Source organism: Eleutherodactylus coqui, chromosome 2 (genome assembly GCF_035609145.1).
Source record: "Eleutherodactylus coqui strain aEleCoq1 chromosome 2, aEleCoq1.hap1, whole genome shotgun sequence".
Taxonomy (NCBI): domain Eukaryota; kingdom Metazoa; phylum Chordata; class Amphibia; order Anura; family Eleutherodactylidae; genus Eleutherodactylus; species Eleutherodactylus coqui.
The window spans coordinates 123,606,847-123,619,584 of NC_089838.1; the positions used below are offsets into that span (position 1 = coordinate 123,606,847).

Consider the following 12,738-nt stretch of genomic DNA (forward strand, 5'->3'; position numbering starts at 1 on the left):
GCTTCATTAAATCTTATGGTTCCGTATGTTGTCTGTTTTTTTTTATGTCCAACACACAAATATCAAAAAGCTTTGGCTCTCAGGAGCTCTTCCTATGTTTTTCTTCTAATGGGCGTTTATCATGGTTATAGAGGGGGTTGAAGAGAGCAGCTGTCAAATAATAGCCACTCTGTCATCTGTGGTAAGGCTAGCCCACTAATATAAATGCTCCTGCCACGTGGAGTGATGGACAGTTAATGCACCCATTCAGTCTAGAGTTTTGCTTCTTCTCTTACACCCCTTGTTTACTTCAATTGGACAATTCTGTAGCTCTTGGAACATCCGCTATAATATATATGGCATTCTGAGCATTTACAGGATCATACTCAGATGTAAGAAGCTGTGGGGCTTGAATGAGCACCACAGCACTATCAATCAGCTGATCGGTGGAGATCCTGGGTGATGGGCCCCCACCAATCAGATATTGATAGCCTATCATGAGGATAGACCATCAGTTTCTAAAGCCTGGACAACCCCTTTAATGCATAGAAGGAAGGAAACTGAACAAAGCATTGAACATACTGCATGATTAATTGTAAATTATCGAGTGTATATTTTATTATTCTTAGTTCAGCATTTATTTTTTTGTTTCCAATCAGTAATCGCTGTGGTTTAGGTTTTCACCAACATCTTATTACCGTCACTTGCGGGGAAGCTGAATCTAAGTATGTTATATTGTATGTATGACCATGCTCAGCATCTTATAAATATAAATTTGTTTTAGGTGACAAGTTAGTTTCCATAGCAATGAAAAGTCTTAATAAAATAAACTGCATGGCGATATCTTGCAAAATTCCCCAAGTTTGCTACAATTCCATCTAAAGGATCAGCAGCTAATGTTATATGAGCTGAAGCACATTAGAGCGAGCTGTGCCAGGCTTGGCATTGGTTTCCAATGCTACTTTGTATGGTTAGAATAAGTAAATGTCTAGTGGTAACTTTAATTTTGTTAAAGCCCAGGGCCAAGCGCCGTAAATTTACAGTGCTTGGTCCTAAGTGGGTTAAAGGGAACTTGTTACATTGAACGTGCAGTCCAATCTTCAGCCAGCATCTTATAGTGCAGGTCAAACAGAAGAGATTAATATATAGTTTTGTGGGAAAAGATTCTGTATAACTTGTATTTATTGATGTAAAACCCTGCTCATTTCGGATTTATGAGTCTAGTGGGCGGCCCTACTCAACAATTGGCAACCTTCCTTAAATGACTGTGCATACAGAGATAGCCGTCAATCACTGATTGGACCGCCCACTGGACTCCTAAAGCCAGAATGAACAGAGATTTAGATCAATAAATTCCAAGTTCTACAGAATCGTTTACCACAAGACTAAATATTAATCTACTCAGCTTCTCATGCTCTACTGGTATTACCATGCTGTCTGCAGACAGGACTGCACTTTCAACCTGACATTAATTAACTGTGGCCTACAGTAATGTCTATTGAAAGATTTTAATTGTCATGTCTAGAGATGAGCGAGCACCAAAATGCTCGGGTGCTCGTTACTCGAGACGAATTTATCGCGATGCTCGAGGGTTCGTTTCGAGTAACGAACCCCATTGAAGTCAATGGGCGACCGGAGCATTTTTGTATTTCGCCGATGCTCGCTAAGGTTTTCATGTGTGAAAATCTAGGCAATTCAAGAAAGTGATGGGAACGACACAGAAACGGGGGGGCTACATGTTGGGCTGCATCTCAAGTTCACAGGTCCCACTATTAAGCCACAATACCGGCAAGAGTGCCCCCCCCCCCTCCCAACAACTTTTACTTCTGAAAAGCCCTCATTAGCATGGCATACCTTGGCTAAGCACCACACTAGCTACAACAAAGCACAATCACTGCCTGCATGACACTCCGCTGCCACTTCTCCTGGGTTACATGCTGCCCAACCCCCCTCCCCCCTGCACGACACAGTGTCCACAGCGCACACCAAACTGTCCCTGCGCAGCCTTCAGCTGCCCTCATGCCACACCACCCTCATGTCTATTTATAAGTGCGTCTGCCATGAGGAGGAACTGCAGGCACACACTGCAGAGGGTTGGCACGGCTAGGCAGCGACCCTCTTTAAAAGTGGTGGGGCGATAGCCCACAATGCTGTACAGAAGCAATGAGAAATCCAATCCTGTGCCACCTCCATCAGGAGCTGCACACGTGGGCATAGCAATGGGGAACCTATGTGCCACACACTATTCATTCTGTCAAGGTGTCTGTATGCCCCAGTCAGACTGGTAATATGCACCTTAACAGTAACCGCGTTGGTGGTAATGTGGTGGTGACTGCGGACCTAGTAGCACGGTTGTATTTTGTTGGTTTTCGGAATGTGGCCAGGATTAAGTGGGCCGTGGCGGGGGGATGGTGGGGGGGCTCTCTTGTTGTGTCGGTAAAGGTGAAATTCTTGGACTGCCACCAGACGAACCAATGCAAAGGCATTTGCCAAGAATGTTTTCATTGTTGGAGGAGGAGGGGGATGTTTTTGAGGCACTACGTGTCCTCTCCACGTGTCCGTGGTTATATGCACCTTAACAGTAACCGCGTTGGTGGGAAATGGCCTCGCCGCCATCATGTCTTTGGGAAGCCTCTGTTTCCACACCCCAGAGACATACCATTAGCAGCGGTATAGGCAGAGCCCAGAATTCGTAACGTTTCAGCCGTAGCATTAGGACAGGCCCCACTAACATATCACTAGCAGCATTATAGGGGGAGCACAGTATTAGTTCCATTTCAGTAATAGTAGCACTCAAGACAGGCCCCAGTAACAATTCCGAAGCAGCAGTATAGGAGGAGCATAGTCTAAGTTCCATTTAAGTAATAGTAGCAGCCTACACAGGCCCCAGGAACAATTCCGAAGCAGCAGTATAGTGGGAGCGCAGTCTTAGTTCCATTTCAGTAGCTGCAGTATAGCCAAGGCCCAAGTTACATTTATGTAGCTAAAGTGTAGGCCAACACCACACACCTTTCTGTACCATGAGTGCAGGCGAAGAACATAGAAATTGCTATGATTACACTGTAGGTGAGGGCCCAAAAAAATTGGTGTACCAACAGTACTAATGTACCTCAGTAAAAATTGGCCATGCCCAACCAAGATGGCAGGTGAAACCCATTAATCGCTTTGGTTAATGTGGCTTAAGTGGTAACTAGGCCTGGAGGCAGCCCAGTTTAACGAAAAATTGGTTCAAGTTAAAGTTCCAACGCTTTTAAGAGCATTGAAACGTATAAAAATTTTGTAGAAAAATTATATGAGTGAGCCTTGTGGCCCTAAGAAAAATTGCCCGTTCGGCGTGATTACGTGAGGTTTCAGGAGGAGGAGGAGGAATATTATACACAGATTGATGAAGCAGAAATGTCCCCGTTTTGGATGGTGAGAGAGAACTATGCTTCCATCCGCGGGTGCAGCCTACGTATTGCTTAGGTATCGCTGCTGTCCGCTGGTGGAGAAGAGAAGTCTGGGGAAATCCAGGCTTTGTTCATCTTGATGAGTGTTAGCCTGTCGGCACTGTCGGTTGACAGGCGGGTACGCTTATCTGTGATGATTCCCCCAGCTGCACTAAACACCCTCTCCGACAAGACGCTAGCCGCAGGACAAGCAAGCACCTCCAGGGCATACAGCGCTAGTTCAGGCCACGTGTCCAGCTTCGACACCCAGTAGTTGTAGGTGGCAGAGGCGTCACGGAGGACGGTCGTGCGATCGGCTATGTACTCCCTCACCATCCTTTTACAGTGCTCCCGCCGACTCAGCCTTGACTGGGGAGCGGTGACACAGTCTTGCTGGGGAGCCATAAAGCTGTCCAGGCCCTTAAAGACTGTTGCACTGCCTGGGCTGTACATGCTGCTCGATCCGCACCTCCCCTGCTACCTGGCGCTCGGAACTGCGCCTTCTGCCACTAGCGCTGTCGGATGGGAATTTTACCATCAGCTTGTCCGCCAGGGTCCTGTGGTATAGCATCATTCTGGAACCCCTTTCCTCTTCGGGAATGAGAGTGGGAAGGTTCTCCTTATAGCGTGGGTCGAGCAGTGTGTACACCCAGTAATCCGTAGTGGCCAGAATGCGTGTAACGCGAGGGTCACGAGAAAGGCATCCTAACATGAAGTCAGCTATGTGTGCCAGGGTACCTGTACGCAACACATGGCTGTCCGCACTAGGAAGATCACTTTCAGGATCCTCCTCCTCCTCCTCCTCCTCCTCAGGCCATACACGCTGAAATGATGACAGGCAAGCAGCATGGGTACCGTCAGCAGTGGGCCAAGCTGTCTCTTCCCCCTCCTCCTCATCCTCCTCATGCTCCTCCTCCTCCTCCTGAACGCGCTGAGATATAGAAAGGAGGGTGCTCTAACTATCCAGCGACATACTGTCTTCCCCCGGCTCTGTTTCCGAGCGCAAAGCGGCTGCCTTTATGGTTTGCAGGGAACTTCTCAAGATGCATAGCAGAGGAATGGTGACGCTAATGATTGCAGCATCGCCGCTCACCACCTGGGTAGACTGCTCAAAGTTTCGAAGGACCTGGCAGATGTCTGCCAACCAGGCCCACTCTTCTGAAAATAATTGAGGAGGCTGACTCCCACTGCGCCGCCCATGTTGGAGTTGGTATTCCACTATAGCTCTACGCTGCTCATAGAGCCTAGCCAACATGTGGAGCGTAGAGTTCCACTGTGTGGGCACGTCGCACAGCAGTCGGTGCACTGGCAGATTAAACCGATGTTGCAGGGTGCGCAGGGTGGCAGCGTCCGTGTGGGACTTGCGGAAATGTGCGCAGAGCCGGCGCACCTTTACGAGCAGGTCTGACAAGCGTGGGTAGCTTTTCAGAAAGCGCTGAACCACCAAATTAAAGACATGGGCCAGGCATGGCACGTGCGTGAGGCTGCCGAGCTGCAGAGCCGCCACCAGGTTACGGCCGTTGTCACACACGACCATGCCCGGTTGGAGGCTCAGCGGCGCAAGCCAACGGTCGGTCTGCTCTGTCAGACTCTGCAGCAGTTCGTGGGCCATGTGCCTCCTATCTCCTAAGCTGAGTAGTTTCAGCACGGCCTGCTGACGCTTGCCCACCGCTGTGCTGCCACGCCGCGCGACACCGACTGCTGGCGACGTCCTGCTGCTGCTGACACATCTAGATTGCGAGACAGAGGTTGAGGAGGAGGAGGAGGGTGCTTTAGTGGAGGAAGCATACACCTCCACAGATACCACCACCGAACTGGGGCCCGCAATTCTGGGGGTGGGTAGGACGTGAGCGGTCCCAGGCTCTGACTCTGTCCCAGCCTCCACTAAATTCACCCAATGTGCCGTCAGGGAGATGTAGTGGCCCTGCCCGCCTGTGCTTGTCCACGTGTCCGTAGTTAAGTGGACCTTGGCAGTAACCGCATTGGTGAGGGCGCGTACAATGTTGCGGGAGACGTGGTCGTGCAGGGCTGGGACGGCACATCGGGAAAAGTAGTGGCGACTGGGAACTGAGTAGCGCGGGGCCGCCGCCGCCATCATGGCTTTGAAAGCCTCCGTTTCCACAACCCTATACGGCAGCATCTCAAGGCTGATAAATTTGGCTATGTGGACGGTTAACGATTGAGCGTGCGGGTGCGTGGCGGCGTACTTGCGCTTGCGCTCCAACACTTGCGCTAGCGACGGCTGGACTGTGCGGTGCGAGACATTGGTGGATGGGGCCGAGGACAGCGGAGGTGAGGGTGTGGGTGCAGGCCAGGAGACGGTAGTGCCTGTGTCCTGAGAGGGGGGTTGGATCTCAGTGGCAGGTTGGGGCACAGGGGGAGAGGCAGCGGTGCAAACCGGAGGCGGTGAACGGCCTTCGTCCCACCTTGTGGGGTGCTTGGCCATCATATGTCTGCGCATGCTGGTGGTGGTGAGGCTGTTGGTGGTGGCTCTCCGGCTGATCTTGGCGCGACAAAGGTTGCACACCACTGTTCGTCGGTCGTCAGGCGTCTCTGTGAAAAACTGCCAGACCTTAGAGCACCTCGGCCTCTGCAGGGTGGCATGGCGCGAGGGTGCGCTTTGGGAAACAGTTGGTGGATTATTCGGTCTGGCCCTGCCTCCACCCCTGGCCACCGCACTGCCTCTTGCAACCTGCCCTGCTGCTGCCCTTGCCTGCCCCTCTGAAGACCTGTCCTGAGTAGGCGTTGCACACCAGGTGGGGTCAGTCACCTCATCGTCCTGCTGCTCTTCCTCCGAATCCTCTGTGCGCTCCTCCCTCGGACTTACTGCCCTTACTACTACCTCACTGCAAGACAACTGTGTCTCATCGTCATCGTCCTCCTCACCCACTGAAAGGTCTTGAGACAGTTGCCGGAAGTCCCCAGCCTCATCCCCCGGACCCCGGGAACTTTCCAATGGTTGTGCATCAGTGACGATAAACTCCTCTGGTGGGAGAGGAATCACTGCTGCCCAATCTGAGCAGGGGCCCGAGAACAGTTCCTGGGAGTCTTCCCGCTCCTGAGCATGTGTCATTGTAGTGGAGTGAGGAGGCTGGGAGGAAGGAGGAGCAGCAGACAGAGGATTCGGATTTACAGCACTGGACGGCGCAGAACTCTGTAACATAGTAGTAACATAGTATGTAAGGCCGAATGAAGACATTGTCCATCTAGTCCAGCCTGTCTATCCTACTGTGTTGATCCAGAGGAAGGCAAAAAACCCCAAGGCCAGAAGTCAATTAGCCCTTTTGGGGAAAAAATTCCTTCCCGACTCCCTAATGGCAATCAGACTGTTCCCTGGATCAACCCCTAATAGTTCCTACCTGCCTGTATACCCGGATTGACACTTAAACTAAAATTTATATCCTGTAATATCCTTCTCCAGAAAGACATCAAGTCCCCTTTTAAACTTCTCTATGGATTTTGCCATCACCACTTCCTCCGGTAGAGAGTTCCACAGTCTAACTGCTCTTACAGTAAAGAACCCCTTTCTGTGTTGGTGATGAAACCTACTTTCCTCTAATCGTAGCGGATGTCCTCTTGTTACCGTCGTGGTCCTGGGTGTAAACAGATCGCGGGAGAGATCCATGTGTTGTCCCCTCATGTACTTATACATGGTTATTTGGGTGGATGATAGCTTGCTTGAAGCACTTTCTGCCATCCACGACAGGACCTGCTCACACTGCTCATTTTCTAATAAAGGTCTCCCGCGTGGACCCATTAATTGGGCGATGAATGTGGGGACGCCAGAAACGTGCCTCTCTCCTAATCGCGCAGCAGTCGGCTGCAACACACCTGGATCAGGAGCTCGGCCTGTGCCCACACCCTCACTTGGGCCTACGCGTCCTCGGCCGCGTCCACGTCCTCTAGGCCTACCCCTACCCCTCAGCATGCTGTATTACCAGTGATTTCCAAGCCAGGAAAGAAATTGGCGCAAGCCTGCAGCCAAAATAGAATTTTTTCCCTTGTTTTTCAAAGGACAAGCCACACTGCGTGTATTCAATGAATACTACTAAGTTTAATAACTGTGTTGTGGCCCTGCAAATGTGTCAGAGAACTGCAGTGATGCAAAGTTATTCGCTACAGCAGATCAGGGATTTCCCATGCAGGAAAAAAATTGGCGCAAGCCTGCAGTAAAACGTAGCTGGCTGCGTCTGATTTTTTTTAACGTTCTGCACGCAGCACACACATACCCAGAGCCCTGAGGACTGTCAGAGGCAGGCGAAATAGAATGTTTTCCCTTGTTTTTCAAAGGAAAAGCCACACTGCGTCTATTCAATGAATAATGTATGTCTTCTGGCCCTGCCTACACAATTCTATCCCTGTAGTATTAATGCCGGGTGCAATGGTCTGCACAGCCGGTTTTGAGAAGAAAAAAAAATATGCAACACTGCTAACAGCAGCCTGGACAGTACTGCACACGGATAGATGTGGCCCTAGAAAGGACCGTTGGGGTTCTTGAAGCCTACACTCACTGCTAACACTCTCCCTGCCTAACCACCACGTCTGTCCCTATTGCAGGGCGCAATGCTCTGCAGATCCAATTTTGAAAAAATAAATAAAAATACAGTGCTAACACAGTACTGCACACTATTAGATGTGGCCCTGAGAAGGACCGTTGGGGTTCTTGAAGCCTACACTAACTCCTAACGCTCTCCCTACAGCAGCTCCGGTACGATAGCACTTTCCCTCAGCTAACTCACAAGGCATCTGAGCCGAGCCGCGGGAGGGGCCGATGTTTATACTCGGGTGACATCAGATCTCCCCAGCCACTCACAGCAGGGGGGTGGTATAGGGCTTGAACGTCACAGGGGGAAGTTGTAATGCCTTCCCTGTCTTTCAATTGGCCAGAAAAGCGCGCTAACGTCTCAGAGAGGAAACTGAAAGTAACCCGAACATCGCGTGGTACTCGTTACGAGTAACGAGCATCCCGAACACGCTAATATTCGCCCGAGTATCAAGCTCGGACGAGTACGTTCGCTCATCTCTAGTCATGTATAAACAAGACAGGATCAGCACACACCTAAAAGACCGGGCATGGACTAACATATGGACATCACACAGGAAACCTCAGTCAGCCGGAGTAGAGAGTCACTACAAAGGGCAGCTCCTAGTTCAACCAAGTATTAACTGGTCGCCCAAGTGGATTTGTGGAATGTTAGAATTTCCCTGCAAGAAATGTGCGAGTGCCAGCATCTTCTTCAGCTTGTGATTCCCATGATTTGCCTAGTCTTAAAACCATTTACTAAGTGGAAATTGTTAGTCCATGCTGTATAATTGCTATTACATGTCATTAATCACTGTTATGATGAAGAGGTAAAAGAAAGCTACTATGTGCTACAAGGTCATCATTTCAGGATATTGAGTGGCTGTTAGCAATTGTGTGTACCATGAAGTCCTATAATCACAAAAGTCTTATAAAAGCAGGTCTCGATTTTATAGATTTTGGTTTTTTACACATCTGACTCTCAATCAGATGTAATGAGTGCCTATTCCCAAGCATGTCAATCTGTGCTTGTTTACTTTTGTTTTAGAACTCCTTACCATCAGTATAGACGCAGATACGCTTCAGAAGAATAGGAAGATGTACATCTACCCAGTGAGTGTTTGCTTGTACATTGGCTGATCGCCTTCCCTTTTTACATGGCTCAGTGAGCAAGCAAACAAATACTAAGGAATAACTCTGAGGGCTTAAGGCCCTTTTACACGCTACAATATCGCTTAAACAACCGCATGACTGAACGAATTGTGAACGAACTGCTGACATTTTTGAATAATATTACTCGTACCTAATAATCTGCATTTTCCATCATTAGTTTATGTAAAGTCAGTAACAGCTGGGTGTGTGTTGGAGTGACAGATTATCTGCCCAGCAGAGTCTATTGTCTTTCTTCCTTATATACACAATGAGTACATGGTCCTCTCTAGGCATGAGTAAACACTGCACTCATTGTGTATGCAAGGCAACAAATCCATCATTAAGTCGCTGCATTTAAATGGAATGAATTATCAGTGTCTTAGGCCACCTGCAGACGGCTGGGTTGGATCCGGCAGCGAGAATTCTCGCCGCGGGACCCGACCCGAGCGCCTGCAGAGAGCAGCGCGTACTCACCCGCGCCCCGCAGCTCCGGATCTTTCATGTGCCGGCTGCCGGGCAGCCGGTGAATGCGCAGACCGGAGCCGACGGCGGGTGAGTGACGTTTCTCTGTGGGGCTCTGCGAGCCCCGCACAGAAATAGAGCGTGCCGCGGTTTGTTTGCCGCATGAGATTTCGCCCGGCCAAACCGCGGACGTCTGCATAGGATTGCGTTTGCTAATGCAACCCTATGCAGGCTTCCAGCGGCAGAAATCCCGTGGGAAATCCCGCCGCGGAATTTCCGCCCGTCTGCAGGCGTCCTTAACAATGGATTTTATGCTGGCTAAAAACCAGCACTGAAAGAAAATTGAAAGAATAGTGCACGACTGCCTGCGTTTACATGTAACGATAATCGCTCACTTTCAGACGTTTGAACGAATTTTGAGTGATAATCATTGCGTGTAAAAGGGCTTTAAACATACAGAGTGTATTCGTGCATGTACCAGTGAAAAGTTTTGTTTTTTCCGTTTAAATTTAGTGCAATTACACAGGGAAGAAAAAAAAAAGCAGGAAGACTGGGAGAAGTGAAACATAAAGGAAAGCCCTGTGGGGCTTATCTTCATCGCTGGGGACTCCCTTCATCTCAGCGGGGATTCCCCTGCAGGGGAGCTAGAGGGATATGCCCTCAGTGGGGAAAGAGTGATTCTGCTGCAGGAGAGCTGAAGGGATATCCCCGCTGCGGGGAAAATTCCTCTAGCCCTGCGGAGATGAAGGGAGTCCCCAGCGATGAAGGGGGTTCCCTGGGGACTCTCTTCATCTCACTCTTTCTCTCCCCGCTATGGGGAGATCCCTGCAGCCCCTCAGATGAAGGGAGTCCCTAGCGAAGAAGGGGGTTCCCCGGGGACTCCCTTCATCTCGCACTCTCTCTCTCTCGCTGCGGGGATATCCTTCCAGCCCCAGAAAGCTGAAGGGAACCCCCAGGCAGTCCTCTCATCCCATGGGGGCTAACAGGAATGTATAGCGAGACATTTAAAGCATGGTTTGGGGTTTAGCGGTACGGCAGCACTTCCTCCACACTCCATTTTTGTCCAGCTCCTATAGAAGTCTATGGAAACTCCTGCGCATCGCTGCACCAAAGATAGGTCAGGTCGTAACTTATCACGAAGCAGGGAATTTGAGTTGCGTGAAATTCAGTCACATATGTCCTTCATCTGAATGTTTTCATAGGAAACCATTGGTTTTAATAGTCACATTTTTTTGCGCATGTGAGTTAGCTTTGCGACTTCCCCCGTGTAAAAGAGCCCTCAGACAGACTGCAGGTTCTTTGACCTAGTATTCACCAAATCTGCATACTATAAGGCACATATGTAGTAATGCTTCACATGGCTGGCACATCATGATAACAATGTTCAGCGCTGTAGTGGATTTGTAGGTAAGTTATCATAAAGCATTAGAATGTTTGCTACATCTGTATTGTCACCGCAGGTGTTTATACACCTATAATGCTGATGGACAACTCTTGTTTAGACAGATAAGCAAAGATTAAATTACCCACAAGGCCATTTGTGCACAGATGTCTTTTTAGTTATTTTTCTTCCATGTACTTATTTTAACAGAAAGATGGATATTTACCTTCATTCTGCTTCACATAAACTGCACATAAGGTGTCCAAACTCATTATCAAAGCCACTCTTATAACAGACATAGCCTGGTAAAACATGTCAAATAATATAACTCTGCATTGAGTTCCAGACCCTTAAGCACGCTGATGCTAGTTTTACCAAGTACAACTGCAAACAGTGCAAAAAGCTTCATGTTTTTTTCTCTTAGTATGCCCTTAAACTGGGATGAAATTAGTATTAGGAAATGTGCCAAGTAATCCATTGCTCGAACAGTACATATCTGAAATGTTATGTGTCTGGCCGCATTCACATTCATGTTTATTGTATATGCGGGGCAAGGCTCCAGGAATACCCCTGCCATGAGGCAACCTCAGCCTGTCACTTCAGGCGGCAGTCTACAACATCTCAGAGGGTCAGCACTAGGGTTGCTGCTGTAATCAGACTGTGACCTATGACCTCTCCCCCCAGTATCTGCGTTTCTGCATGCACATGCTATTCTGTACACACTGCAGACACCGGAGGTGGGGGGGGGGGGGGGGAGGTCAAGGGCCACAGTCTCATTATATCAGCAGCGGCCGCTAGATGGTAGCTACACATTGAGTTAATGCTTGATGGTGTCAGGTTGCTGCCTGGGTGGAGATCCGCTAAAGGGGACATTATTAAAGGGGTTCTGACATGAAAAAAAAAAATTTTGCTCACCTTGCCTGGCCAGGATCGATCGCCAGGCATGTCCCCTCCATCCGGCATCTTCTTCTGTGGCTTTTAGAAGCAGAGCAGGAGCAGTCAAAATTACCACTTCCTGCTCTGCTCTGTCCGTCAGCCACTTCCGAGGTGAACGGACGGGCCGCCCACAGCAAGCACGTCACAAGCTGGCCAACAATGGGAGGGGGGGGGGGGGAGTTAAAACTGGTTGAACTAGATGGACATTGTCTTCATTCAGCCTAACATATTATGTTACTATGGCCATTAACATGGGGCACTATATCTACTGGTGCCATTATGGGGGTCTCTATTAATACTAGGGCCATTAAGGGGGACACTTCCTACTGGGGCCACTCTGGGGGTCACTGTCACTACTGGGACCACTATGGAGATAATTATTACTACTGGAGCTACTAACAACATCACTATTACTACTGGGATTATTTATGGGGTCACTATTACTACTTGGGCCCCTATGGGGGTCTCTATTAATACTGGAACCACTGAGAGGGACACTTACTACTGGGGCTACTATGGGGTTATTGTTGCTACTGGGATCACTCTGGTGGTCACTATTAATACTGGAGCCACTAACAGGGTCACTATTACTACTGGGGCCACTAATGGAGACACTGTACCTACTGGGAACACTAATGGGGTCATTATTACTGTTGGTTCTATTAAGAGGGTCACTATTACTACTGGGGCCACTAAGAGGTATATTACCTATTGAAGCCACTACTGGGGGCACTACTTTATCACTTTAGACTAGTCTTAATGGTTCAAATACATGTATGGTATCTTGTACATTGGTGCTCTCAATACCTATAAAACAAGTGATTTTTTTAGGGGAGGTTGGGGGGGGGGGGGGATTTCATTTCTCATCCCAGATAGCA

At 49.1% G+C, this 12,738-nt stretch overlaps 1 protein-coding gene across 1 annotated transcript in view; it reads right to left on the reverse strand.

Annotated features, from left to right (window-relative positions):
* LOC136610026 (serine/threonine-protein kinase TNNI3K-like) overlaps window positions 1-11,884 on the reverse strand; it is a 57,008-nt gene extending 45,124 nt beyond the window's left edge. The window contains exon 1 of the mRNA XM_066589296.1: window positions 11,840-11,884. Coding sequence (XP_066445393.1) covers window positions 11,840-11,880 — 41 coding nt within the window. The 5' untranslated portion in view covers window positions 11,881-11,884. The remainder of the gene's footprint in view (window positions 1-11,839) is intronic.
* Between the last annotated feature and the right edge of the window lie 854 nt (window positions 11,885-12,738).